This window comes from Necator americanus, chromosome IV (assembly GCF_031761385.1).
Source record: "Necator americanus strain Aroian chromosome IV, whole genome shotgun sequence".
Classification (NCBI taxonomy): Eukaryota; Metazoa; Nematoda; class Chromadorea; order Rhabditida; family Ancylostomatidae; genus Necator; species Necator americanus.
This window is the reverse complement of record NC_087374.1, coordinates 23,691,958-23,718,782: the sequence shown is the minus strand read 5'-3', so window position 1 is coordinate 23,718,782 and position 26,825 is coordinate 23,691,958. Positions and strand designations below refer to the sequence as shown.

Here is a 26,825-nt window from a genome sequence, read left to right as displayed (position 1 = left end):
TGCATGTACCTCTTGTCCGGCGCCTTACTTATTTTCCTTAGCTGTTCGCCGTTCTGAAGGCAGAGCGAATGTGGGTAAACCAGTGAAGAACGTTGCGGCAGACGTATCGCATTCATACAGATAAATATGTACGTTGGCTACCTCATGTACGAAGAGATGACGAGTTTCAGCATTGAGCCGAATAATGCACAATTTAAAGGCATTTTCACTCCGATTGTAGGAAATCTACTATTGAGTTTGATTTTAGTACAAGACGCAAGAAATTTGATTGTTGTTGGATTAGGAAACAATAAATATTACCTTCTTAGGACAAGGCCACTTCATGCGAATAGTGCGTGGTTTGTGGGCCTTTAGCCAATAACACAATTCCTCGGCACTTTGATCGCGAAAGTGTTTCTCTTCATCAGCAATTTTTGACAATAAGATCTAAAAACAGAGTTGTACTTATAATAAAAATGTGTCATATGAATTCAAAATTACTTTTATAGTTTCTATTCCAGATTTTTCCATCTGACAGCGCCATAGCATTGTCCGGCAAAGTTTCATGCGTGAATGTGTCAAGTCTTTGCTGGACATATGCTCAAGTAACATTGCTACCAACTCTTCCCGCTCTCTTGAAAATATGTGTATTTGACACAATAGATAAATGGTAGTTCTGAGTATGTATCACCAAAAAAAACCCTTACAAGAAAAAGTTCTTTTTTTCAAAAAAAAAGACCCTTACAGGCCTAGCCGCACAAGTCCCCTGTACAGTCTAATTTTAAGTCTAAGCGGTACAACGCGAGTGATCGAGCGATGCATCTTTAGGGACACCAGAGCAAACAAATATGTTCCAGAACGCCGTGAATCACCCTTACCCCTATCTATTCGTCTTGAAGTACCAACGTCGTCAGCGACGTGGTACACTGTCGCTGCGACAGCAGCAAACACCATTAGCTTTGATACAAAACATTATTCATTCTACAGCTACATGCTAGGATTACTGTTCAGCGTTCTGCTAAACCTCATTTTTCATCCTTAGAGAATATTCCCCAGTTCGAATAGTCAAGAAGCGAATACGTAGTGCGTTCCGGATAAGATCCAATATAGGAAAAGGCAGATGAGAAGACGAAGAAAAACGAAGAAAAGAAAGAAAAAAGTCGGACTATAGAGATTCCACGAGGGCGGAAGCTCGTGTTCTGATCCCAAAGCGTTTTTCAGTGGCGCCAGACAACTCGCTCCCGTATGGTAAGTTTCTAGTAATAGAAAAGTCCTAACATGTCAGTCAAATAGTTCCACGGCACGGCTCGCTATACACGTTTGAATCTATCCATAACTACTATTCTTCGCAAGACTATGACATGCTGACATTTTGCATACTGGACAATAACTCTTTATAGAAAACTCCAGTGACGAAAGAAATGATCTGTACCATAATGTCGATGTTTCAACAGTCTTTTGACTTGTCGAAGCGGGGCACTGGAGGCAGCAATTGGAATCGAAGTGGGATCAACGCGAACTGCAGCGACGGGTGGTGGTAGCTACGGTTCCACCTCGGTGCTACGCTCCACCGCGCCGCTTCGAACGCAGCCGCTTACGCAACTCCATCGTGTCTTTTTGACACGACTATATAATCTAAAGCTGACGTCGCATTTAAGTACGTTCAACCGGCCTTTTTCTTCTTTTGACCTGTCCCGTTAGTAACGCATTGCTCCTACGGGTTGGACAAGTTCGGCAGCGAATATAAGCATCTCAACTACTTGTAGACTGTGGGTTCAGAAAAAAAAATAAATCGTTGACGTTATGAAGATGTGCTATGCCTGAGCAATGCCATTCAACATCAATTTACTAACCATGGACCAGTGGATCGGTTCACATGGTGCTCCCGAACTGCTTCAATGTTTTCTGTGGTTGAGAACGTTGATACCCTGATGGCTTCTTTTTTTAGAGCTCCTCAAAATTCTTAACCCATGTACTGAAGGCCTAACAAGTTGGAATGCAGGCAGGACATTCTAAACTGCAATGATGCCACAGTTCCCGTTCAGCAGCAGTCACGCTATAACGATTTTGGGAAATGATTTCACAGAAAATGCACGTCGTGAGCCGAGCCACAGGTCCATGATACGTAAATGGCAAGTAATTTTATACTGAACTCCGCCACTCCCACATGTCAACTAACTCCCATTACTACATTCAAAATTCTCCGCTTCCCTGTCCCGCCCCGTATGTAAAAAAAAAAAAAAAACTAATTCTTTTCGGATGGGAAGTGAGTTGCAGTATCAGTCGAGAGCAGGAACTAGAGAATGACAAGAGCGCTAGTCCTCACAGTAAAATCATTGATACTTGTAGACCAACGGCAAATAATGGAAAATACCGCACTTCTTGCTCTCAATTCTTTTTTGTTTCTGCATATTCCTAGTCATTTCCAACGAGTTCTCACAGTTGAACTTCGACCATTCACCGGCCTTCTGCAGCTTTGTGAACATTGTCTCACAGAAAGCTGTCAAATTCTTGCATGACTAAAGTTGGATACACGGAATATTCAAAATAGCAAACAAGAACACGTTAGAACGGACGTAGTGTTTCATCATTGGCTTCTGCATGCTCCCAATTTGCTTTGAGATTCCTTCGTAAACGTCAAGAATACCTCGAACATCCAAGGACTGTAATGTCAATAATCAGAACATCTTTTTGTCAAACTGGCTTATGTGAATGCTTGCCTTCATTTCTAACAACGAACGCCATATTTTTATCCTGGCTGGTACGCTAGAATTTGTTGCCAGTTTCGACTTTGAAATAACATCAAGAGCTCCCTGTATGTAGCGCAGTTTGTTGTGCTTTTAATCAGCACCATAAAGCTCCGCCGCACTCACCTTAACTTTCTCCTTACTTGCCTTATCATTTACCAACAAATGGATGAAGTCATCGATTACTGCTTCCCTTGCCACCGTGTATTCAGCAAAAACAAGATGTAACTCAGTTTGTGCAGTCATTCGTACCTAAGACTCGGATCGCTTATATCGCTCCAAGGTGATCAATAAGTCTAATAGCGTCTTGGGATCAGACCTCAGCATAATCGTTCAGAGATAATCGAATCAATAGACGGATAACTCGCAAATGGAAATTACTGAGAAGTGTTGAAGTTACTGTTGCATGTTTCTGAAACTAAGAAATGAGTTGCTCAAAACTTTTCAATACAAAATATACCAGCGTTGATAGAATTTACAGCAAGTAACAATCCCTGTACATCTCAGTGATCAACATCTACAAGGAGGATGATTAAAGTACGAATAGCTAGTAGAATATTGTTGCTCTGAGAGTTATTTTTTAAATAAGTTTTTGTGAGGCTTGATAGTTGGACAATGTTCTTGAAAACTACTGTACACGTGAGAATCATTTATTTCATAGATTGACCTATTTGACTTAATCGACAGCCTAGTACTTTCGCCTGACGCGGTTATCCGGTTCTTCGTGGAGGCATATCCTTCTTGAACATAGCTCTGCTCAGCTGTGATTTACAGCAAGAGCTCGCACAAAACTCATCAATTCGTCACTGTTTCACATCGTGCGAGACTTGAGGTCCCCTCTGAACTGAGTATCTGTACTGAGTGACCGAGCACCCTCAGGTCGACAATGTCCGGAGTATAGTTGTTGCCAAAGGTTCTCTCTAGGCGTTTCATCCATTTGGGGTAGTCTTTGGGGGTGAGCCGGACGACAAGAGTTAATATACTTCCGCCATATAACTGTGCAAGTTATATAGCTTGTAGGCCCCCAGAGCGTAAACTCGAATATTTGATACATAATAATAATACATAATAATACAAATATTTGATTGGATTTAGTGGAACCACGGCAAGCACGTAGCGATCAGACCCGTATACGTAGGTTACAGATAGTTGTCGTTACCTTCACAACCTGATATTTTTCGATCAAAACAGCCTGAGGGTAGGTGCAGTCAAGTAACCGGTTGCGCTCGAGGCGCCCCGCGACTTCAGCCAGCAGTCGTGATTGAGGGTCCCACCTCGATCACGATTGCTGGCTGAAGCCCATTGGTTTTCAACCGTAGAATCAAAGTAGAATCTCGGTTTTCCTTTTTGAAAGCTCATCAAAACGTTTTTCGGCATCTGACGACTACAGTTCACTGATAGTTGATTCACTTGGTTGAATCACATCTATTAACCTCTCAGTTATCTTAAGTATGTATACTTGTAATTTAATGTTTTGATGACCTGATTATCAACAGGAACTCAAAAAATTCAGTAGCGCTCCTAACATTTTACTGGAACATAAAAATCCTTTGCTTTCCAACCAAACTAACACATTTGAACAGCTTGAAAAGAAAAAAAAAAGAACAGCGAAGAGCAGCTTGACACGTTAATGGGTCCGAAAGTGGAGGTTTTAAGTTTCTTCGGCTTCTGTGTAGGAATTAGCAGTACTAATCAAATGGTGCCGTTATCGTCAACCCCCAGAACAACATAGTAGATTTGAGTGTCTTCAAATAACCATAGTTAGACCTCACCATGTGACATACGTAGGCCATTGATTCTAAAACGTAAATTGGATAGCTTTTGTTCACCGGATCTGTCATATATGTGAATATTTCCGTTTGAGTCTCAGTTGCTGACAGAAGTTCACTCTGAATAAATGTTTGATTACCACGCAGCTGAAACGTTAGGCAACCCTTTTTCCACGCTAGAAACAAACTCACTGAATCAATGTAGTTAATGTGTATGAGATAATGAAGCATTGAACAAATAGTGACCAACACCTGACTAAGGTCATGCTTTGATGTTTCGGATCGGTTGATTATCTTTTCTATCAGGTCTGTCAGCATCTCGCGAATGTTTTTACCAGATGGATGACGAATTTCTTAAAAATTCTTGACTGCAATAAGCTTCAAGTCTGCGACAACTAGATAAGTACTAACCGGACGTGAATACCGCAGTGTTTGGGATGTTCGCATTAAACCACGGTAATGCTGATATAGGGCACGCCACTAATGGAGACGGCGGCAGAGAGAAGCATGTGCCACCACCAGTGAGAATCGAACTCATTATAGTGAATGATTTTTTGAGTGTTTCCCTAGAAACTAAAATGGTTTGAACGTCCAGCTACATTCTTGTCTAAAGAAGAAATTAATCTCGACGTTGTGAAGTTTCCTGATCTACCTAATACTCTTTCGAAAAACAAATGAGACTTGACTTTTCAAATCTACAGCGTAGAGCAAATTCCTGAGCGTAGATTGCCGCAGGCGACTTTGTTAGGCCAATAATTTCTAATACACGTCTTTTTCAACACTCAGCCCTAATAAATTTTCTGCCTTAGTTAGAAAGCTTCGAAAACGAAAAAGGTATTATCAAGCAGTAACAGAACAGAGATGCGAGAGATGAAAAGCCGAGTGCAACTGACCTGTCTACATGAACATGTTTAATCAGGTCCATTACAGGGAACAAGAACTTTCTCAGGATCTCCTCCATAACAGCTCTGCACTTTTCGCTTGGGACATTCCATGCCATTTTTACATCTTCTAGTTTGTACAAACGTCCCCACTCCTGTGAATTCGAAAACCTATCATTTATCACCACCACTACTGATAATATTAACAATAATAGTGGTAGCAACAATTATTAATATGAATGCTATTGTTACTGTTTCACGGATCTCCCTCACCAGAGGGATTACACCCGCTTAGTCGCGAGGCTACGTGGCGAGTCCTCAGGTGGCGGATAGGGGCTAATAACGGACCAAAAGCAACCTTGTGCTTGCCCAGAGACGCGAGTGGAGTCAGAGAATGGACTCCCTGTTTCTGCTAAAAAAGGACTGACTCATGACATCTTTGTGTCCCGAACGTCGGTCCGGCCAAAAGCCTGCAATCAAGTGACTGGGATGGGCAAGGGAGGCGGTTTGGAGACCATCCAGTAAATAAGCTCCGCTTGTCCCCTTTGAGAGGACAGATCTTTCTACCACAAACCCGTGGGAGCAGTGGCTTGCAGCCTGCACATGGGGTTTAAAATTTCACGCATGTCACAGTAATAAGAAAGGGTCTCCTGACTCCGGAGAACAGCGACAGTGGTGCGGTAGCGCCAGGAAGGTCTTAGTCCTTTTCCGGTTCGACAGCCTATATGACTCTTGCAACCCCGGGTACTCACAATTCGAGAAGCCCTCCTCCCTATGATGGACGTGGGAATCACTCGGAGGAGGGTACCGTAATGGAAGTGACCACACCATCGTCACTAAAACGTTATGCCTGACGGATTTCGTTGTTGTGCCAAAGTTCTACACAGGATCGGACCACCCCCTCCTCCGAGAAAGATTTCCTTTCACTAGGAAAGAAGAGAAACCCGCTAAATTCACAAAAGAAAGTCCCAGAACTATCACTCAGAAAGAACTCTTCGCTACGCTATCTGCCTTTTTGGGAAGATTTCGCAACGGACAACATCTACGAGGAATAGGACCGGCTAGTTGAACACTTTCGCGACTGCACGAAGAAGCCTGTTTTAAAACCAACAAGAGATCCCTGTCTCTCAAAACTTTAAAGCTAATACGCCAGCGGAGCATCACGAGCTGCAGGCAACTATAAACTGACGTCCGAGCTCGCAAGGCCTTCCATAGAGGCGATAAAGGAAGACCTTAAAGAGAAAAGAGCAGAAGTGCTGGCTGAAGCTGCAAAGGCGGGAGAAAGCATCCGATATGACCGTCGAGACTTCGCCAGTTGCAAGACGAGGATGACTGCTCTCCGGAACCCGAAGGGAACAATTGCGTCGGGAGGGGGAATGGAGAAAATCATCTACGATTTCTACTCTGATCTCTTCGACAGCCATGTCCACCTGCCTCCTCACCATCTGAGGGAAGATGGAAAAGTCATTCCAGAGCTTCTCCCGTCCGAAATACGGCATAATATCATGTCGGTAAGAAATCGTACGGCACCCGGCCCTGACAGAATAAGACCAGAACACCTGAAGAACCTTCCGCCAGTACTCATCAACACCCTGACAAGTCTCTTTACACGTTATCTGTCGAAATGCAAGGTTCCTAAACAGTGGAAGACCAGCAAGACCGTGTTGTTGTATAAAAAGGAAGATTCACATGACATCGGCAACTATCGCCCAACCTGCTTACTATCCGTTATCTAGAAGCTCTTTACAAGAGTGATGCTTAATAAAATCAAAAAAAAAAACGGATGGATGGACGAAGGACAACTATGCGAGCAAGCAGGGTTTCGAAAAGGGTTCAGCGCCATTGAACACATTCACTCTTTTTCGAAACTCATCGAGGAATCACGAGAGTACAAGATGCCGCTCTGTCTCACCTTTTTCGACTTGAAGAAGGCCTTCGATTAAGTCGAGACGAAAGCGGTCATGGAACCCTTGGACAACCAAAGGGTCATTACTCAATACATAAAAATACTCGAGAGTTGTACACTAACTTCACTTTCCAGAATTTCGGAATTCTGCAAGAATATCATCACTGACGTGAAGACAGCTGTCCGACAGGGTGCTCACCTAAAGTATTCACGGCGACCCTCGAGAACGCAATGCGAAAGCTGGAATGGGACGATATGGGAGTGAAGCTTGATGGTCAGCAGCTACAGCATTCACGTTTTGCTTACGACATCGTTCAGCATCTAGCTTCAGTCAACCGGAACGAGTGCTGATCGAATCCGACAGAACATGTGAACACATCGGTCTTCAGCTGAATCTGAAAAAGACGATGTTCATGCGTAATGAATGGGTCTCGGATGCCCCATCCACGCTCAACGGAACAAACATATCCGAATGCACCAGCTAAGTTTATTTGGGTGGAGAGATGAACATGAAAAACGACCTAACCCTCGAGCTGACAAAAGGAGACGAGCGGCTTGAGGAGCTTATAAGAGCATCGAGGATGTAGTGAAGAAGACCAAGAACACCCAGCTCCGTGCTGTCCTCTTCAACACCAAGTACTTCGTGCTTTGACCTATGCTTGAAAACCAGGAAAAAAACCAGGAAAACGCAGTAAGCATTGAACCATTGAATGCGCAATTGAAAGAGTGATGCTAGTAGTATGCCACTTCACACAAGAGAGAGACTTATTTGAAGTCCTCTCCTGCGTCAGCGATCGGTGATTAGAGACGCCGCCGCGTTTGTCAAGGAAAGTAAAATAAGGTGGGCCGGACACGTGATGCACTTTAACGACAACTGTACCAGAGCCGTGAGCGGTTCCCCGTGATATTAAGCGCACTACCGCCCCCAAAGTCACATTTCTTCAACAAACTTATGATGCTCTTCGTTTCCCACGCGAAAGGAGGAACCACTAGCTGACTCTGGCACGCGATCGGGACAAATGTAATAATTACTGGCGCCTGCACGACCAGTTTGAAGAACAACGGGAGTCGAAGTAATCAAGATATTCAAGGTATTGTTACTGTTACTATCATTTGTTTGTTACTAGGGTCATTGTATTATTGTATCAACTATTATTAATATCATATAACTGATCGTATAAACCATAAATTCGTGCTCATACACGTATTCGAACGGATATCCTTAAGATTTCTGTTCTGCAAGATGTCTTATCTCGAAGTAAAGCGCTGGCAACACTCTCGATGTACATAAGAAAGAGCCTTGTTTTGTCAGGTGTTGTTGGTAGCGTACATCCACTGCAGTACTGTAAGCGCAGGTACGCTAGTACGAACGAAACATTCCACTAAAACAGCAGCGACTCACTTCTTATGATTTCAGAGCAGAGGAACAAAGGTGTGCACCTCAAGAAACGAAGTTGTGGGCGTTGCAGGAAACGCTTTACGTCAGCTAGGTAGGGGGATTTTTAAGCCGACCATAACTGCTCTAGGCACTAGAAATCAATGTTAGTTATTGTCGCGACAGTTTTGGCCAGCGCGCCCCATCGACGAGTCCTGTACGCGTGCGGTTCCTGTTAGAGGCAGACTTAGAAAGGAGCCTGATGTGTTATTTGTTCGGGCTTTTTTCACTATCAACACTCGACGGAATGAACTGATGCTGTTTTCATTGAAAGAGTTATAGGAACTATCGGAGAGTGACTTTGAAGCGTGTTAAGGACTATGGAGCTACCCCAACTAGATTTGGTTTTGCTGATTTCTGGTACTTGGAACGCTTCTCGAATAAACTGAATGTTCTTTTCGTTATCGGGGGATGAAAACCCCCAAACCTCAATCAAGAAATTTGGCTGGAGTACCATAAATTAGATAGAACCCATAATTTCTAAAGAAAATTCTCACAAAAGGTCCAGAGCCAAATAAAAAAAATCACCCTTATAGGCACCCATTCTTTTAGAGGCCTGCTTAAATCTTTGTTCCTGCGGTAGGTATTCTCGGGATATGTTCGAGACAAAGTGTACAAGCTATTAAACAGTCCAAGTGCTCCACTCTGAAACAGTTATTACGGAATCAGAATTTGTCTACATTCTTAACATAAACAGCAAAGTATTGTACAATAATATACAGACAAAACACGAGCTTACATTGTATGCCACTTTGCTTCTGCAGTTCACCAGCAAATCAATCATTTCGAAGCAGATTTGTTTGTGTTGTATGTAGTTCTGAAAAGGACAGCACTAAAATTGCAGAATTAAATAACAATGAAAGCCGTACGACGAACCTCACTGGTCGTTCCAAGCAACGATGCCGCTAGTGACACAAACCACGAGGCAGAGGCATCGAGTTCTTGAGCATTCCGCATTTCCGCTGCAATAAAGAAGTTCTACACACGTAAACATTTTTTCGTGCACTTGTAGCTTCAGTAACTGTATAGTCTAATGGTTCGCGCTGCTTTTCAAGCTGGATGAAATGACTCCATCATATGATGCAATCTCCTATGGTCTCACTTCGAAAATTTTACTTACAATGAAAGGCAGCAATGGCAATGGAATTTATTGTCAAGACAAGATGATCGCAACGCATCTGCCAGAACTCATACACTTATTCTACTTGACACTTTCCCTACTCCTTCTATCTTTCTCCGATTGAAGTTTTTCTATTGTCCGAGTAAAAAAAAATTGGCCTTTGGCTCGTATGCGAGCGGAGGCTCTTTGTCTGACATAGTCCAAACTTTGTGAAGATCAATGCAATAAGATGTCTCGGACCCGTACAACCAAACCCACGTGTAAGAACGATTTTCAGTTTATGAAGTACATGCTCTGCGAAGAGCACCCAGAAGGAAGGTAATTCCTGAAAATGTGGATGTTTACGACGAAAGCAAGGTTGGTAGAATTTTTTTGGAAACACACATAAGTCATGAAAGCCACCATAGACGCAATCATATCGGTTGCAAGCGAACATTCGAATTGATTTGTTCTTACAAAATCCAACACTTTCCGTCCGAGCTTCTGAAGTGTGCTACCTTGCTCATTAGGAAAAATACCCATAGCCAAAAGGCTATAAGAAGTTACTTTGATATTAACTCTCTTCTCTTCGACAAAATTGTGAACAAAACAGCTTTCATAGCGCATTATTTCAAACAGTTATAATTGAAGAAAAGAAAGGGTTCTCGCTCAGAAGATTTTGGGCGTTGATCAGTGTGTTGGTGGCTTCAAATTTGTAAGCTAGACAAAGAGAACTTCGCCTCGTTATCATAAACTTTCCCTATTAATTTGGCCAACAGAAGCTGAAATAAAAGCATTGACTCACCGCTGTAATCACATCATTGGCATTCTTGAAAATCGCTGCCACACAGCGGTCAATAGCTTTCTTGAGGATTTTCTCTTCACTTCCTTCCTTTGTTGTTGCAGCATCCTTTTAAAGAAATAATATTAACATAAAAACCGCATGTTATATATGTATATAATTCAAATCAAATTAAGTAATTTCACTAATTGTTGAATTCTACTTCACGAGAGAGGAAACGATAAAAGTACATCCTGAAAAAGAAATCACAAAACCAAGTAGTTAAAAAATTACCAAATTAAAACTAAATTAGCAAATCAACAAAATTAGAATTGACGTGAAGTAGCTGTATTTAATAACTAATAGATGCGTAAATATCAAATAAGAAATAATGGGTGCTAGAATCCTTGAAAACTTCCGGTCAAACAACGAAACTGTCGTGCGTGTGAACAGGTACAGTTTCCAACTTGGATTGTCATTGCTGTGCTCATCTCAAAAAGGTAAAAATTTAGAACCAGAAAGCTAGAAAACGAACTAGTGCATATTTGGTGCACCTCAACCCCAACCACTACTTTCAACGCGTCGCTTTGAGCACAGCCACATACCATACTGCGCAGAGCTTCGGGTGGTTTCGACCCGACTACGCAAAATTGGGACGATTTACTTTAGACTTCCACGATTCTCCCTCCCCAAAGGGATTACAGCCGGTTAGCCGCGGCCACATCGCCCATTCTCGGATGGCGGAAAGTGCGTTAATCGCGGACCAACAGCGACTTTGTGAGCACCTGAGACGGAGGTGGTTCGGAGGATGGACTCCCTGTTCCTGCAGTACCAAGATCAGCTCATAATACAACTGCATCTTGTAATCTACGCCTGGAGAATGCAACTGTCTCCCAAAAATCCATGAGACCAGAGACTTGCAAGCTGCCCATAGGTCTTAAAATCTGAATACTAGTCATTTCACTGACTGAGACGAAATGACGCCACCTAGTGAACACTGTATATGAAGCTGGAAAAGAACTATTCTTAGAAACATGTGACAGCAGAGGAGCTGATGAAGTTGGTGTCCTCGTAAAGTATGGCAAAGAACATCGAGACATCAAGTTACAATCCAAAGTGGACGTCAGCGATGAGAAGAAGTGGTTCAACGCCAGCTTTGCCTATCTTTATCGCTTACGCTCTAACACCGAGCTATAAAGAAGTCAGCACTTTCTAGATGGGCCTAGAAAAGTTCTGCAGAGAAGACTACACCTTCTACAAGGTCGTTGTTGGTGATTTCAGCGCCAAGATTGGCCACAGAAGAACCCCTGAAGAATTCCACATCGGGACCTACGACCTATAATGAAACGAACAGAGGGAGATGGTCTGCGAGTTCATCATGACGGCAAAGACCACCCACGGAAATCCGCTTTTCCCGAACCAGTCCTCTAACATGAACGTGGAGGGTACCATACCCCTACACCCTGTGGAGGGTACCATAATGAAATTGACCACGTCGTTGACAGAAAAGGTTTTGACTCGCTGATGTCGTTGTTGTGTCAGTGTTCTATATGGGATCGAACAATGGCCTTCTCCGAGGAAGATTTCCCTTCACAAGGAGAAAAGAGAAAGCCTTGAAGTTGTGAGAGAGAAGTATCAGATTTATCACTAACTGGGACTCTTCTTGCTAAGTTAGACGGCTATTGGAAAGATTCCTCAATAGGCAGCATTAAAATGAGATACGATTTAACTTCTTCATTACTGCACGAGGGAGGCTGAATTCTGAAACCACAAGAAGGCATCTGCCTCCGGAACCATGTATGGAGCATCACGAGCTGCATGCAACCATGAACTGACGTCCGAGCTCGCAAGACTTTGCCGAGAGGGGCTGAAGAAGGCCTCAAAGAGAGAAGGGCAGAAGTGTTGGTTGAAGCTGCAGAGGTCAGAAAGAAAATCCGCCATGCCCGACGAGGCTTCGCCAATCGCAAGACAAAGATGACTGCTCTCCGGAATCTGAATGGGACGACTCCATCGAAATGTAGAAAAAATTATTCACGACTTCTACTCTGATCTCTTTGACAACCATGCCTGCCTCCTCACCATCTGAGGGAAGATGGAAATGGCATTCCAGAGGTTCTCCCGTACGAAATACGACATGCCATCATGTCGGTAAGAAATAGTACGGCGCTTGGTCTTGATAGAATAAGACCAGAACACCAATCAAGCGCATTACAAGAAATCTGCAACCCGAACGCAGGTCACACTTGCTCACGAAGTCCTTCAAGGGAAATTTTGATGCTGTTCATCTTCCACGCGAAAGGAAGAACCACTGAGCGGCGATCGGGACAAATGGAGAAACCCCTGCACCCGCTAGACCAGTTTGAAGAACAACGGGGGTGATTTGCGACCTTGAGTCCTTCTTCAAATCCAAAATTTGCGTAGCAGCTTTGGATTCAACAAATTCAGAACGCAGTTCGTGAAATAATAGAAGAGTTATTAAGAATTTCCAAACTCGGCAATATAGGATTGAAACTAAGTCAACGTTCGGGTCCACATATATTTTGTCTTTGTATATCTTTTTCCTAGCTTTTATTTTCTGTATTTTGAGATTCGCTAGGTTTTCTGTTCTGTAATTTCCTAAAGGGCAATCAGACAGTCAACGTCAACCCCTACGAACGTCATGAAGCAAATACACAAGCTGGCCGATGCAGCCTGCCAAAACGCCCAAAACGTCTCGAAGTCGAACTGCTGCATGACAACGCGAGACCTCGCACGACAAGGTGACGCGGCAATTTTCGGAGAGTCTGTGCTCGTGCCCCACCGTCGCTATAGCCCGGACCTTGCCCCATCCCACTACCACCTCTTCTGTAACCTGAACCAGTATCTGCGCAAAAAAAACCTCCACAGACTTCAAAAATGTGCTCAACGACTTTTTACCGTCGCACTTCCCTCTCTTTCTGTAAAAGAGGCGTTAAGACCGTTAAGACATTGCTCATTAAGTGGTTAATGTTGCTGATCATGATTGTAATTACATTGTTCATCCTTGAGCGGTACTAAGAAAATTAAGAAATTTTGATTTTTTCTCAGAGGTGGGAAAAAAGTATGGAAACGACCAATACACACTGTGGCGCCGGCTCTTTCTCTTCCTAACTCCACTCCATGCGCGTTGTCTAAATCTAAAAAGCAGGGGTCGCTCAGTTGCTCATCGACTTGAACATAATCGGCGCCTATTGCAAATCGCACGCGCTAGAACAATGCAAATAACTATTTAAGTAAATGAAGAAATGTGTCCTGCAGAGGTCTACAGACGAGGGATAAACCTCCCGTTATGTACTCAGCACTAAAACTTAACAGTAGAAAATGAGTACGCATTAGACACTCACACAAAAGCTGCCAATTACTGATGATGAATCTTTCGGAGCAGTTACCGCAAGTGATTCAACTATTCCAAGCATCCTGGAAGCAATATCTATGAACTAGCGATAATGTCATTCTTCGTAGCCGGCTTTCATTCCACTGTAGTGTAGCTGATGCTTTTGTTTGACACTTCTTCGTTCTGTTATAGCGCGCTCGGTCTTTTGAACACATTCCGCACCACCTATGGATGTGATTAAAGGCAGCGCATCAGGAAATTGACGTAGTGTGGAAACCTCGAAGGAAATACAGAGTGCAAGGTGTTGATTACGAATATGGGAGTGGCCTCGCTCAGTTTCCAACAATCATCCTAAAAACGGCCTGTGAAACGGCGTTCGTTCATACAAGATTCGTTGTAACACGCCACAATTCTGCACGAGTCGCATGTAGGTGCGAGTGGTCGAAAATCAGCGAGACCTCCTCATCACTCTGTTCAAGTACAACCAATGAATAAGCAGCTCACAAGATCGAAGTTGTACAAAGGAGTACGTTTAGCGCACTTCGTACGCCGTACGCAGGCCACCATTCAAACTTTCTAAGAATATTAGATGCTGTCATTAAGAATATTTCCGCTTCTGACAGCATAGGAGAGATTATGTCTCCTGAACATAGTTTGGGTGTGCGAATGTCCTTCAGAACTTCGGTATTTAGTCTCTGCAATCTATAACCCTTTCACGGTGTGATATTGGTAGTTAGGAATTGTTAGCGAGTCAAGTTAGATTCCCAAATGAATCGATAACTAACATCACTTCAGTAGTACTTCAGTAAGCTCTACCCTAAAACACTGGGAGAAGGAAAAGATTACAGAAATGTGTTAGTTTATACTGACTTGTCGAGAGCCATTTCTGCTAGGACTGGTAGCCGCACCGATATTTTACACAACGCCTTTTCTTCATCTGTCAAGTCATCGTGATAGTCGATGCAGCCAGAATAATCGAGAATTGGAACTATGAAGAATATTAGAGTGAGATTCTGTAATCGTTCATTAAATAGTCTGAGGTTGCGTAACCTTGATGGGTATTCTGTTGAAGGAAACTGACATGTATGGCTATGTTCGCCTTCGCGACGTCATTGATGTCGATGCCTTCGATAAGCATCTCTAAGAAGTAGAATATATGACATCTAAAGCTTGTGAGTCGGGTCTCGATGTCGAATGGCATAGATTCACTTAGTTTCTCCAGAGAGTACTGTGCGATAGGCGAAGTTGGCGAACGCTGCTGGAAGAAACGAACCCTTCAATCGGTCACATTCAGAAAATCACATGTTACTTAACTAACCTCTTCCATCTCTCTGACCCAATCTTTCTCCATTTTGAGTCTCTTTATTTCAGGATTGCTGTCACGTGCAATCAGAAAAACGACTTCAAAAAGGCAATCCAAGGTTTGCGTAAGGCGATGTGGCTCGTCCACAGCGAAAATCGCAGGGTATGCGCTGAAATTGTGTAAGAAAACCATACTCGATTTCTCACGTCCGTGTTCTCGCTTAACTTACTGCTCAAAGAATCTCGGGAACACACGACCGGGGCACAATGATCCTAATATCATTACCAGTCTTGCAGGGGCCTCAAAGAAAATAAGTGAATTTCCTTCAACACCAATCACAGCTGTAGCAAAGTCAAAATGGCATGAAACACGGTGCAGTTGCGCAAGCAGCTGCACTTGAAGCGACGCGGTGGTGGTTAGGATCGAGATGGGAGCATCGCGAACTGCATCATGGGTGGTGTTGACGAAGATCCCACCACGATCCTAACCGCCACGCTCCCTCGCGCCGTTTCGAGCTCAGCCGCTTGCGCAACGGCACCGCTCTCCTTGTCGTTTCGACCCCACATGTATAAAAATATGTGTGGCGTCGCGTGTGGGTATTTTCAACCGGGTGCTTTCTTCATTTCAATCTCTTGTTAAAAAGTGGGTACGCGTAAGGAGTAAAGAATGTTGAGCATAAAATTTCGGTCAACGATCTGAACTAACCTTAGTCGTTGTTGCATCCTTAGTGTAAAGAGAGTACAATAGTGATTGCAAAATGGCATCAGTGAATTTTTCAATGTCGGAGTCGGTTAGGTAGAACTCCTTCGGAACCTAAATGATGTATAACTACTTATTTCATAATGCAATTTGCTTTTCAGGTTGCTCAGGCGTATGCGTGGTGGGATACTCGCTGGCTCTGATCGCTAGGAGCAAAAAGGCGCTAGGGTGGGTACCGGAGAGGTGGTGGTAATGGCTACCTAGCCAGATTTCTTGAGGTCTAAGCCAGTATGCAAGTTTAATTCATCTAGTAGTCACGTTAGTTCGCTTAATTGCCTCAATTTCAGTTATTTCTTTCTTGTCAAAATCTGTCGTAATGACTTCCTAAGCGTCTCTCCGGAATCCTAATAGATAAAAAAGTTATTCAAAATTTGTTGTGGCTTCCTGTTCTTTAAAGCTCTAATATGAAATATTTTGGAAATGAAAATTGCCGTATGTAAGGCCGAATCAACAGGAATCCTCTACTCATTTGAATAACGGCAAAAATAGCTGCTGCTAAACTGCTGACTTCGTGATTGCAGTCTGATTACATTGTCGCAGGAACTCACATCGAATTCGAAACGAAGAATTTGAAGAATGTTTTGCTGATCGTGGGTAGCTAATCAACCCTTAGTTCCGTTACTGAGACTTCAAGAAGTTTGCTTAGGTAGCCATTAAGACTAATTTTTTGGTGCCGTCGCAATTCTGCTCTTCTTTGCTAGGAGCCGAATGGTTCCTCTACAATTTCGGACGCAAACGCGTATGCAATTGCAGCACCAGCCAGATCGTTTTGACCGCCTAAACTTGTCTTCTCGCGAGCTCTGCAGCTTGACTAGCGCACAAACTCCTTCGAGACTGTGTACCACTTCCTTCCAGTGAGATGTCCGCAAAAGTTCTCTTGTGGCAAGATTGAGCAGAAGTATAGTCGTGTGAAAATGATCTAAAGCTCGCTAAAGTTGTGTAAACTCGTAAGCGCAATAGCAACGTTGCGCCTGGTGCACAAGAGAGGACTTCTGCTAGCCGCTCATCGCTACAGTCAGAGTGAAGCTAGCGATGGTCCTACTACCAACAGTTAGCTCCACCTTGGTGCTTACGGAGCTGCACCGAGTACCACGTTGTTCTGACTCGACTGGAGAATCTAGAAGAGCAATGCAACTTTCATGTCCCCTTCTTAGCTGTTCCCCAAACGCTGAGGGAACCACGTAAGAAGTCATACTCAAGGATCCAACCTGGTGTATCTGATTTGTCATGCGAGCTCCCTCGGTAAAAGACGTGTAAGAATCTTCTTGGTTTGTCTGCGGCAGTGAGCCAGTACCTACCTCTCATACTACAAACATGGCCTACGTGGGATTAGTTCGCTCGTAGAAGGGTGATGACATTTCGCGCGCTGCTAGAGGTGTTCAGGCTCCTCGCGTCGTGTACTGCGAACAATCTGCACCTATAGCTCTGGATTACATAGTCGAGTCAAAACGACATGAACCACGAATGCATTTGCGGTGCATTTGCGTACGCGCTCGAAACGGCGCGGTGGAGGCAGCAGTTGGAACCGAGTTGGAACCATCGCAAACTGCAGCAACGGGTGGTGCCAGCAAGGATTTCGCCACGCTTCTAGCCGCTACGTTTCACCGCAGCGCCTCGAGAGAAGCCGCGTACGCAATTGCGTACATGCTTCATGTCGTTTTGACCCTACTATACTTCCTAACCCCTCCTTATCCCTTCATCGTAAGATGAGTGCGAAAAGCATAGTAAAGCCAAAACAAAGTGAAGCACGGTGCAGTCAGCAGTTGCGTTTGAAGTGGTACGGTGGAGTGTAGAATAACGAGAGGATTAGCACTATTCTTCCTTGAGGCTCGCGACGAGGTCATGAGCCGCTACGCTCCACCGCGCAGCCTGAAGCGCAACGCAGCTGCACCCTGCTTGATGTCAATTTGACCCGACTTTAAATACGAGAGGATTTGTAGTTCATAAAACGAAACAAACCTTCCTTTTATGGGATTTCGTTCTCTCTTCTCTATACCGGTTTACGGTCTCTTGAAGGACATTTTGAAGAAAGACTAGTACGAGTAATGTGTGGCTGCTCTCATTTGATGGATGCATGAAAGGTTCAACCAACTGCATCATTCTCTCCAGATGTCGTTGGCATCTAGAAAGCGATCTATCTCTATATCTGATTCCATCATTCGTAGTTTTCATAAAACTACTGAAATTCTACACATCACACACGTAATGACGAGTGCACTTTTTTAATTTCCGTATAATGGCGCTGATCTTGATTTCTCCTATGCGCCCGTCTTTCACTCTATTGCCACAAATGGGTTGAAGGCATCATATCACGAATCTGACGTGGTATGGATTTCCAAGGCCTAAAGACTATACGGGGGCGTAGATTGCAAAAACGGGTGGGATCTCCCTCATCTCTCCCTGCATCACTCCCTGTAAACAGATGGCTTTGGAATGCGGTTTCTTACGACATCCTCTATTGCAACGCGTCAGCCTTGCGCCCCGCCCCCGCCTGCGATTTGTCGAATGAAATGAATTGCCCATCGGTGCATCCAAATATATTTTCGACGAATCGCAGGCGGTGGCGGAACGCCAGCAAAAAAAAAAAAAAGATTTCCCTTACCCATATGGTCCGCCCAACGTTGCTACTATCATTCGAGCTATTCCACCTAAGCTTAGAGCACTACCAGCATCTCCTACCTAAAAATAGACTTTTCCTGAATCTTTTGTTCATGTTCGGCTGTTATTCATGCACCTTCGTACACTGTACACTTGCAGAAATTTTCGTTAAATTTCGGATGACTACCGCTCAGAGATATTCGGTTGCGTATGCAAAAATTTCATAGCTATAGATCTTTAGGGGTTGAAAAGAGATTCTAGAGGTTCTTCCATGTTAAAAAAAAATTAAGATTTTCAAGTCAGCCCACATTAGTCTAGAGTTTTCTGTGATTTAAATGTGTTATTGTGATTTTGGAGAGGGAATGTATTCACTCACGATAACTTTACTCTCGCGGATGCTGAGACCCATTGCACGAATGGCTCGTGTGAAAAGCACGTCATACAGTGGTGACCAATCCATGAAGTCGGGGTTAGTGTAAGCAAGTCTGATAACATTTAAATCAATTTTATCTTCTCTTTGGTAGAAATATCTAAATGCTCACGTTGCAAATAAATTTGGTAACTCTTCACCCCATTTATTCCCCATTTCAACGACTTCATACATTTTCCACACGGTTTCAAACCAGAGTCCAGCACCAAATTTTTTGTGTTCCTTAATATAACATGACCATCTCCCCTGTTGGTGGCAACAGATGTGGCCTAACCTCAGTGGTCATTCTGATTGGCAGGAATAACAATGCCAAATCGCAAAACTCTTTAGTGGAGTAACGAGGAGAAAGATGAACTTGGATCTGAAATCTCAACGATATGATTCGCGCAAGCATAACAGAATAAAGCTATAGTCGGGTCAGAACGAAATGAAGCATGGACGGTTGCGTATGCGGCTGCACTCGAAGCGGGGCGGTGCAGCGTAGCTGTTGGGATCGTGTTAGGATCCTCGCTACCGCCACCCACCTCTGCACTTCGCCATGGTCCCACCGATTTCAACCGCTGCCTCCACCGTACCGCTTCGAGTGCCGCCGCTTACGCCACTGTCCGTGCTTTACGTCGTTTTGATCCAACTGTAGTTCGTGGGAGCTGAGTGCATCCGCTGCAAACGCAACGCGAGAGCTGGGACTGTTGCTAAGCGATCGGAAATTCTCGGGCTGTGTGCTGTGTTCCATCCTGTAGGACTTAGGATGAGTCTATAAGCCTCACCAGACGGTAACCCGTCCTGACGGCTTCAGATATTCGGCTTGGATGGACGCTATATCCGCCTTCACCGGATAAGCGATAGGATGATAGCGTCAGTGCTTACGAAGAACTCTTTTACAGCTACCAAATCATGCACTGTTATGCGAAGGACTAAAACAGGATCTGAGTAGAGAGCTCCAAAGAGTGTACCGTGACTGCTACCGCCGAGAGCGCAAAGACGACTTCATTGTCTTCTTGAAACGCGGCTTGGTGGAAGTCACGGAACCTGTTTCGTGCACAGAACTAATGATAATTTCGTTGCCGTCATGCTTGCAAAACGAGTGCGCAACCGCCGGAACCTACAACTTACACCATTTGAACTACTAACCTAAACCTGAAGTAATCTAACGGCCCCACGCATGGAAGTGTGTCGTCCTTGAGCAAATCTGGGGACATCCTGATCAAATTTTTGCCACAGTTCACATAGAATCTTCGTCAGTCGTCCAACACATCGTCAAACCTCATGACCTGAAAGGTCAACTGCATGAAGCGAGCACGGAATCTTTGACAACAACCATTCGTTTCGTCACGCTGAACTACCGAACCCTGTCGGGTGAACTCCAACAAACCGACCAGGCTTTTGCCCTATCTCTGCGTGCCGTTCGCTGCGCAGGAGGAACGCATCGGAGATCGCTTGTCTTCAGCATGGGAGACTACACTATCTACTGCGACGATAGTAACGAAGAAAAGATATGAGCGCAATAGCTGCGAGAAACGATTACAACAACCTGGTGGAAGTGTTGTACGAGCGCAATATCACACAGGGCGTAAACTCAATCGTAATTCCCCGTGTATATACGAAAACCGATAAGGACAACAATAGAGACGCCTTCCATGATTAACCCAATGTGGCCAGCAGGTGGCCAATGTCGGAATCGACGAGAAGATGGAACTTGAACAACGATACTATGCGCTAGGAAAATTGTAGCATCCACCGCAGCGATAACTGTCTTATCGACTTATGCGAATAGACGGGTCTCCCCAGAGTCTCTTCTAAAGTTCAAGAGAAATCATCAACGCCATCAGCTTATGTACGCGCAGGGGTCAGTCTTGAAAAGAAGCGCAAGCAGATGTTAAGAAATCTAAAACATTGGCTGAACTACGTTCTGACGAGGAACATCCCTCAGCTGGATATCCGAAAGTCCAGAGCCATGTTTGGGACGTTGCATTCGACTCTGATCATCATCCATTTCTTCTCAGCCTCAAGATACGCTTCCACAAGAGAAACCGAGGAGTTCCTCCCCAACCGAAAATCGACATGACAGGTCTGAAGACGAAAAATGCAAAACGAAATTCTGTCAGTGTCTATTCAAGTTCGAGTACGAAACAAAAAGAAATTTTGAAAATTATGCGGATTCCTCAACGGAGTGCATCGAGGGTGCTTCAAGTGAAGCACTTCCGGTTCAAATGCTGCGGAAGAAGTTTGCCTTTGCATCTGCGGAGAAAAGGTCCCATGAAATTCTCTATATGCCTCCCGCGGCATTGGTGATTTCAACCGGAAAAAACTTCTGAGAAGAAAGTTGCGTCGTCAATTGCTACAGGACCACGATTACGAATGGAAGTCAGGAGCGAAGGATTTTGGAAAACGTGAGAGGACAAGAATCTATGATAAGCGTATGTTTTGATGAAACACTATAGCGGGAAGATGGAAAGATGTTGTCTTCAACACTGCTAATGGAGTGGCTGTCGGTGAAGCAACCCTGCCGCTCAATATAGATCGACGAAAACGTATCTGGCTTGTGGAGATACGTTATCATAATTTGTTTTTAGAAGAAGTTATCCATCACCGACCCTAGGAACTATTGAGGAATTTTTCTTCTGCCTGTTATTACTAAGTTTTAGTGCGAATTATCCTGGACCAGTTTATTAAACATCGCGAAGAGCAAGCTGGCTCTTGTAGTGGCCGACCTACGACTGACCATTTATTCATCGTGAGGAGAGTGGTCAAAATCTAGCAACGGTATTCGAAGCCAATGCAATAGGTCTTTCTGGACTTTGGAGCAGCAACTCTCATTGAGGTTGTTTTTCCAGCGCGTATCGAGTCAATGGAGTAAAGTTCGTTCATCTACTTGACGACATGAGTCAACGAACAACTGCTGCAGTTCGAACACCACCTGGATGTACTGCACTCTTTTGAACTAGTAACTGGAGTAAGACAAAAGCAGTGACAGCATCTTTTCTGTTCAGTTTCGCCGTCGACTACATCATGCGAAAAATCGTAGATCACTGTCCTGCCAAGATCATTCTGGCACCATCAGGACGCCCCTTGACCGATTTCGGGTACGCTGACGATGTGGTTATATTCGCGGAGATGTGAGTCGCTTCGAGACTTCGCACGGGAATCAGTGTGGACGGACAATCGATCTAACATGTCCATGACTTTTGTTACTTGGGCTGGATGCTGAAGAACCACGACAGCTACGAGAAAGGACTTGAATGACGAGAAAGATATATTGGAAGGATGCCCTAAGGCCACCACTTCATTCAAGTCCTTGATGAAATCCCTGTCACCAACGGTTTCAAGTTGCGAGTCTACCTATCATGATGGGAGACCTGGGCAGCACCATCTACGATGATGGAGAAGCTTGAGTGCACAGAAAGGAAGCTGCTTATACGGCTACCTTACTGTTTTCGAACTAGTGTATGCTATAATTAAGATTTTTACGGAAATTGATATTATACCAGCGGACGACTGTTGGAAGTTATCAACATCTTGGACCCCGATCGAAAGTAGCCACAGAAATCGCCACCGCTTCTTTGGTCATATACTGAAGAGACCAACAGACCGTCTTGTTCTGAGGAATTTGGCGTTTTCATGCTGTAAAAGGACACCCTTTCGAAAACGTAGGTTCTGGAATAAAGTGGTGGAAGAAGACCTGAGCATACACGGCGTGGATAGGGAATTCAGGAGAGACCTAAGGCTTTGCAGGATATGGGATGGATTGTTGAATTGATTGATGAATGGAGTGTTTCATGTAGAAGCTTTTGCTGAAGATCGAGACGGTTGGGCAGAGCCATGCTCAACGTTAATACACCTCGGCGAAGATGACGAGAATCGCGTCAGGCGATAATATCAGCCACCCGACTAGATCAAATAAGTAAATCGTTAAAGGCAGACAAAAAAAGGAGTTCCGAGATCAATTCTGCATTTCAGGTCCTTAACACAGGACGTGTGATTGACCACCGTTGAGGTTAAGCTGCGCTTCTATCTATCCATAGCTGAAACAGATTACCAAATTGCGACTCTAGGCGATAGGACGACTTGAATGCCGAGTTGGATGGATCATATGTTTCTGTTCTAATTAGCATAGTGCTTTAACTTACACCCCAAATAACAAAACTAATCGAGTTTATTCCGTTGTCTTTCTACCCTGATTCCCATTGGAGTATTGAGGACACCCACATGTGGTTGCATTTATCAGGAGGGAAATACGCAAACTGCGGTTGATTTTGATACAACTTTGACAACATGCTGCACTAAGCTGTATCTCGAAAGAAATACAGCAATATCATTGGCGTACTGGACATTGGACACAAAGGCTCTCATGCGCTAAAATAGCATTAACAGGGCACCGTTATCGACGACAAAGTTGAACAGTTGAAAGTCCCGGTACGATCTTTTTTCGATCCACATTTTATTTGCAACAGTGAGACACATTTCATTCACATCCGACCCACAGCAGTACAACAGCTGATGGAGCTTGCCGGTTTAGTAAGATGTTAAACTGATCTCTCCAAACAGATCCAGATTGGCAAGGTTGCTTCGCAGACAGCAACTTCTCCAATTTCGAAGGACTTGCGAAAACAGCTGATGGAGCTTTCGTATTTATCGTACGAGCGCATTCCCTCGAAAAAGACTAGGCTTTCTGTGGATTCATTTCCTGTGTCTTCTGAACTCTTTTGCTGTTGATGTTGAGTCGTATTCGCGAAGTTGCTGCAGCTGAAAGTGAAATTTTCTCCTCGGACGCTTCGTTTGCTTGAAATCACCAGTGTCGCGGACGGCACTTGCAGAATTGCGCATGGATATATCTACGTAGAGGCGGCATCGACATTGTAATCGAGAGAATGTCTTTGGCAGTTTCCTAGTTACACTCTGTGTCGGATTCTGTGTTTAAAATTCGCTTCCTAGTCTATGTTCTGACACGAACAGACAAATGCTCGTCAGTGAAGACTGTCATAACTGTTTTCACTTAGAGAGGAGCTCCTAAGTTTCTCTCATGGAGCCGTATCTTGTAAAGAAATTCTAAGAAATTGAGTGGTGATCACATTCAACATCCCAGCCAGCGAGTTTGAATGCCCGACAAATGAGTCGTTGAGACACGAGATGATGAGAGCCTTCTGTTCATATAAGTCGACCAGAGTGTTACCGTTATTCGGAAGTGCACTCCGCTGGATTATTATTATATACATTTTTTCATACCAAATTTTTTCCAGTTTCCATATTCGTATCTGTATCGATTCCTACAATGAAGACTTGCAGGGCAAGAATCTTCGACATCGTGACAACGGACCGACTTCATCATGGAGGGTGCCGTTGTCGTTGCGTTTACTGTTTCGTAGGTGCGTGGGCATTTGCGACTCAGTGTTTGCACCGCAGAAGGAAGACGGGTCTTGACGGCTTTGGGCGCATTCCTCCATTGCTTGCTGCAGTCGTTTCTTACAGGGTCCAATCTCTTAATTTCTTCTCATTAGCAAAATCGCAGCAGATATAATCGGGTCAATACGACATGAAGCACGAGTGTAGTTGCGGTGCATTTGCATTTGCGTGCGTATTCGCACTCGAAATGGCGCGGTGGAGGTAGCAGTTGGGACCATTGCAAACTGCAGCGATGGGTGATGCCAACAACTCCTAGCCACTACGCTCCGCCGAAGCAGCTCGAAAGAAGCCGCGTACGCAATTGCGTACGTGCTTCATGTCGTTTTGACAATACTATAGTTGAGCATTCGATGCTTATGACAGCTCAATGGGCGTTCCTCGCATTGCAGCGAACGGTGCATAGAGATATTACAATAGTCGGGGCGGAACAGCTTATTGAAGTTCACTCGACAGCGACAGTCAGTTCAACACAAAGAAACGGATATCTATTGCCGGAGATTCCATGTTTCCTTAGGTATTTAATCCATAAGAGTTCGGACTTTGGGCACTGTGCTGGACAACAGCACCTTTCTTCAATGTTTGATGCCTTTCAAGCGTATACTCCGATGCTAATAGCGCTTAGCTAAACCAGGTCACCACACGCAGTTGTGGTCGATTCAAAATGACATTATGCTCAGCACAGTTGCAAAAGCGGTTACGCTCGAAGTGATGCGGTGGAGTGTGCGGCTAGGATCAAAGGGGAGCCTTGCTAGCATCACTCACTGCGCTACAGTTTAGGGTGGCTTCACCTCGATCCCAAACTGTAGCTTCAGTGTGCCGCTCTGGGCTCTTATGCAACTGCACAGCGCTTTATGTCGCTCTTACCCGATTATAACAAACGGGATTTCCTACGCCATATTGCACCACGCTTATATGGTGAATGTACGCAGCGCGTCGTGGCGGAGTCACAAGCGCGAGATCTCCGTGGCAAAAGACGCCAAGGAGAAAGAAACTATGGCTAGCGCTCAAGTTTTGTAGGAGAGGACCATGTGAAATGGCATAGTCACCGCTTCGTAGTAACTTTTCGTCAGAATGATTCTGATTGATGTAATATATCTGATATAAATACTATGAACACGGTCCATCTCAAGATCTCCATCCTAGGTTTGCGGCCGTTTTATTCTGTCTGTAAGCGCAATCCAGCAGCACGCAAGCAGGCTAATGCGACACCACAAGATGTTTTGTTCACGGCTGTTCCAACCTTGTCCCAAATTTTCGGAGTTTCTGAAGGACGGTAGAATCTCTTCAACCGAAAAACGGCGTTACGCAGGTTTTTCCCATCAATTTCCTCTAGTTTGCCGTAATTTGCGTCGTAGTATAAGTTGTACAAGGGCTCCCAATCCAGTGTGATGTCGTCATAATTGAAATATGATCTGCTGAAAAAATGTTTCTTTCCAAACTTTCACCCTAATCTAAGGGAATAGCTGAACTAACTTGACTAGGTCTTCAAGGGTTTTAGCTGCATAATTTACTATATCAGGCCACTGATCTTTTCTTACTAATATAAGATAAAACAGCTGGATCAGCTGAACATGTTCTTCTTTCGAGAAGCGAAAGCCGTAGATGGATAAGAATCTGAAGAAGTACGCATTTTAAACATGGCCACAAATTAATGGCGGAAATTCTTCTGTCTAAAATCTCTCACGTTTTTAATGCAAACACGAAGTTTCTCAGACCAGGCCGTTGTTCATTCACGAGCACGGCCGTTATGAGACCATGCTTTATATGATCGAATCGAGCGTCCAGCTCGCATGTAAGCTCTTCGTGATACGGTACAAGAACGAAATGTTTCTCATGACGACCAAACTTGCGATTGATATCTCTCTTTATTGCAGCAGCGCTGTCAACGACGACATAAGTTGACGCCTGTAATCCAAAGTCATTAATGAAAGGTTACAGGAAGTGAGTGCATATCACCCAACCAACCATCAGCTAGACTCGGCAGCAGCAAAAACACATCCGTAGTTATTGCATCTTTTTATAGCCGAGTTGTTTTGGACGGAATGATAGCAGGCAAAGTATCATCCGCAAGCAAAGAGTTCTTGGCACTTCTTCCAAACAATAGATAAACTTGTACAAAAATACAGAAACACTTCCAATGATAGACGGAAGCGCATCGAGTTCTTCGATTCGACTGAACACCATCAGGGCCGAAAGTGAAAGGCCAAAGCGAGCGCTCCCTGTCTGGTTGACATTCACTTCCTCCTCCATCTGCTTTGCCGAAAGCACACCGCAGACTAACATATTCAACTCACATGTAGCTTTCTTCAAAAAGTAGTTGCTAATTATTTTTCAAGTGCATCTAAGCATGGAGTGCAGACGCACCGAAATTGTGTCAAAAGCAGTT

At 44.2% G+C, this 26,825-nt stretch overlaps 1 protein-coding gene across 2 annotated transcripts in view; it reads right to left on the bottom strand.

Moving 5' to 3' along the window:
- The window catches only part of RB195_002480 (uncharacterized protein), a gene marked incomplete at both ends in the record, with an annotated part of 36,800 nt that extends 10,078 nt beyond the window's left edge, over positions 1-26,722 (bottom strand). The window contains 33 exons of one of the 2 annotated variants that reach the window (XM_064199759.1): positions 301-426; positions 481-613; positions 2,359-2,498; positions 2,556-2,642; positions 2,700-2,792; positions 2,853-2,978; positions 3,046-3,138; positions 4,499-4,615; positions 4,688-4,848; positions 4,907-5,061; positions 5,389-5,531; positions 9,246-9,362; positions 9,457-9,534; positions 9,594-9,679; positions 10,096-10,162; positions 10,222-10,320; positions 10,622-10,726; positions 13,960-14,032; positions 14,820-14,962; positions 15,031-15,089; positions 15,159-15,207; positions 15,268-15,421; positions 15,482-15,552; positions 15,958-16,065; positions 17,971-18,133; positions 18,614-18,690; positions 18,986-19,094; positions 19,152-19,261; positions 19,314-19,400; positions 25,680-25,854; positions 25,913-26,053; positions 26,124-26,344; positions 26,405-26,407. In XM_064199759.1, coding sequence (XP_064055640.1) covers positions 301-426; positions 481-613; positions 2,359-2,498; positions 2,556-2,642; positions 2,700-2,792; positions 2,853-2,978; positions 3,046-3,138; positions 4,499-4,615; positions 4,688-4,848; positions 4,907-5,061; positions 5,389-5,531; positions 9,246-9,362; positions 9,457-9,534; positions 9,594-9,679; positions 10,096-10,162; positions 10,222-10,320; positions 10,622-10,726; positions 13,960-14,032; positions 14,820-14,962; positions 15,031-15,089; positions 15,159-15,207; positions 15,268-15,421; positions 15,482-15,552; positions 15,958-16,065; positions 17,971-18,133; positions 18,614-18,690; positions 18,986-19,094; positions 19,152-19,261; positions 19,314-19,400; positions 25,680-25,854; positions 25,913-26,053; positions 26,124-26,344; positions 26,405-26,407 — 3,669 coding nt within the window. Of the gene's footprint in view, positions 1-300; positions 427-480; positions 614-2,358; positions 2,499-2,555; positions 2,643-2,699; positions 2,793-2,852; positions 2,979-3,045; positions 3,139-4,498; positions 4,616-4,687; positions 4,849-4,906; positions 5,062-5,388; positions 5,532-9,245; positions 9,363-9,456; positions 9,535-9,593; positions 9,680-10,095; positions 10,163-10,221; positions 10,321-10,621; positions 10,727-13,959; positions 14,033-14,819; positions 14,963-15,030; positions 15,208-15,267; positions 15,422-15,481; positions 15,553-15,957; positions 16,066-17,970; positions 18,134-18,613; positions 18,691-18,985; positions 19,095-19,151; positions 19,262-19,313; positions 19,401-25,679; positions 25,855-25,912; positions 26,054-26,123; positions 26,345-26,404; positions 26,408-26,563 lie in introns of those variants that run through there. The other variant, XM_064199758.1, reaches the window with a different exon arrangement.
- Positions 26,723-26,825: the final 103 nt, after the last annotated feature.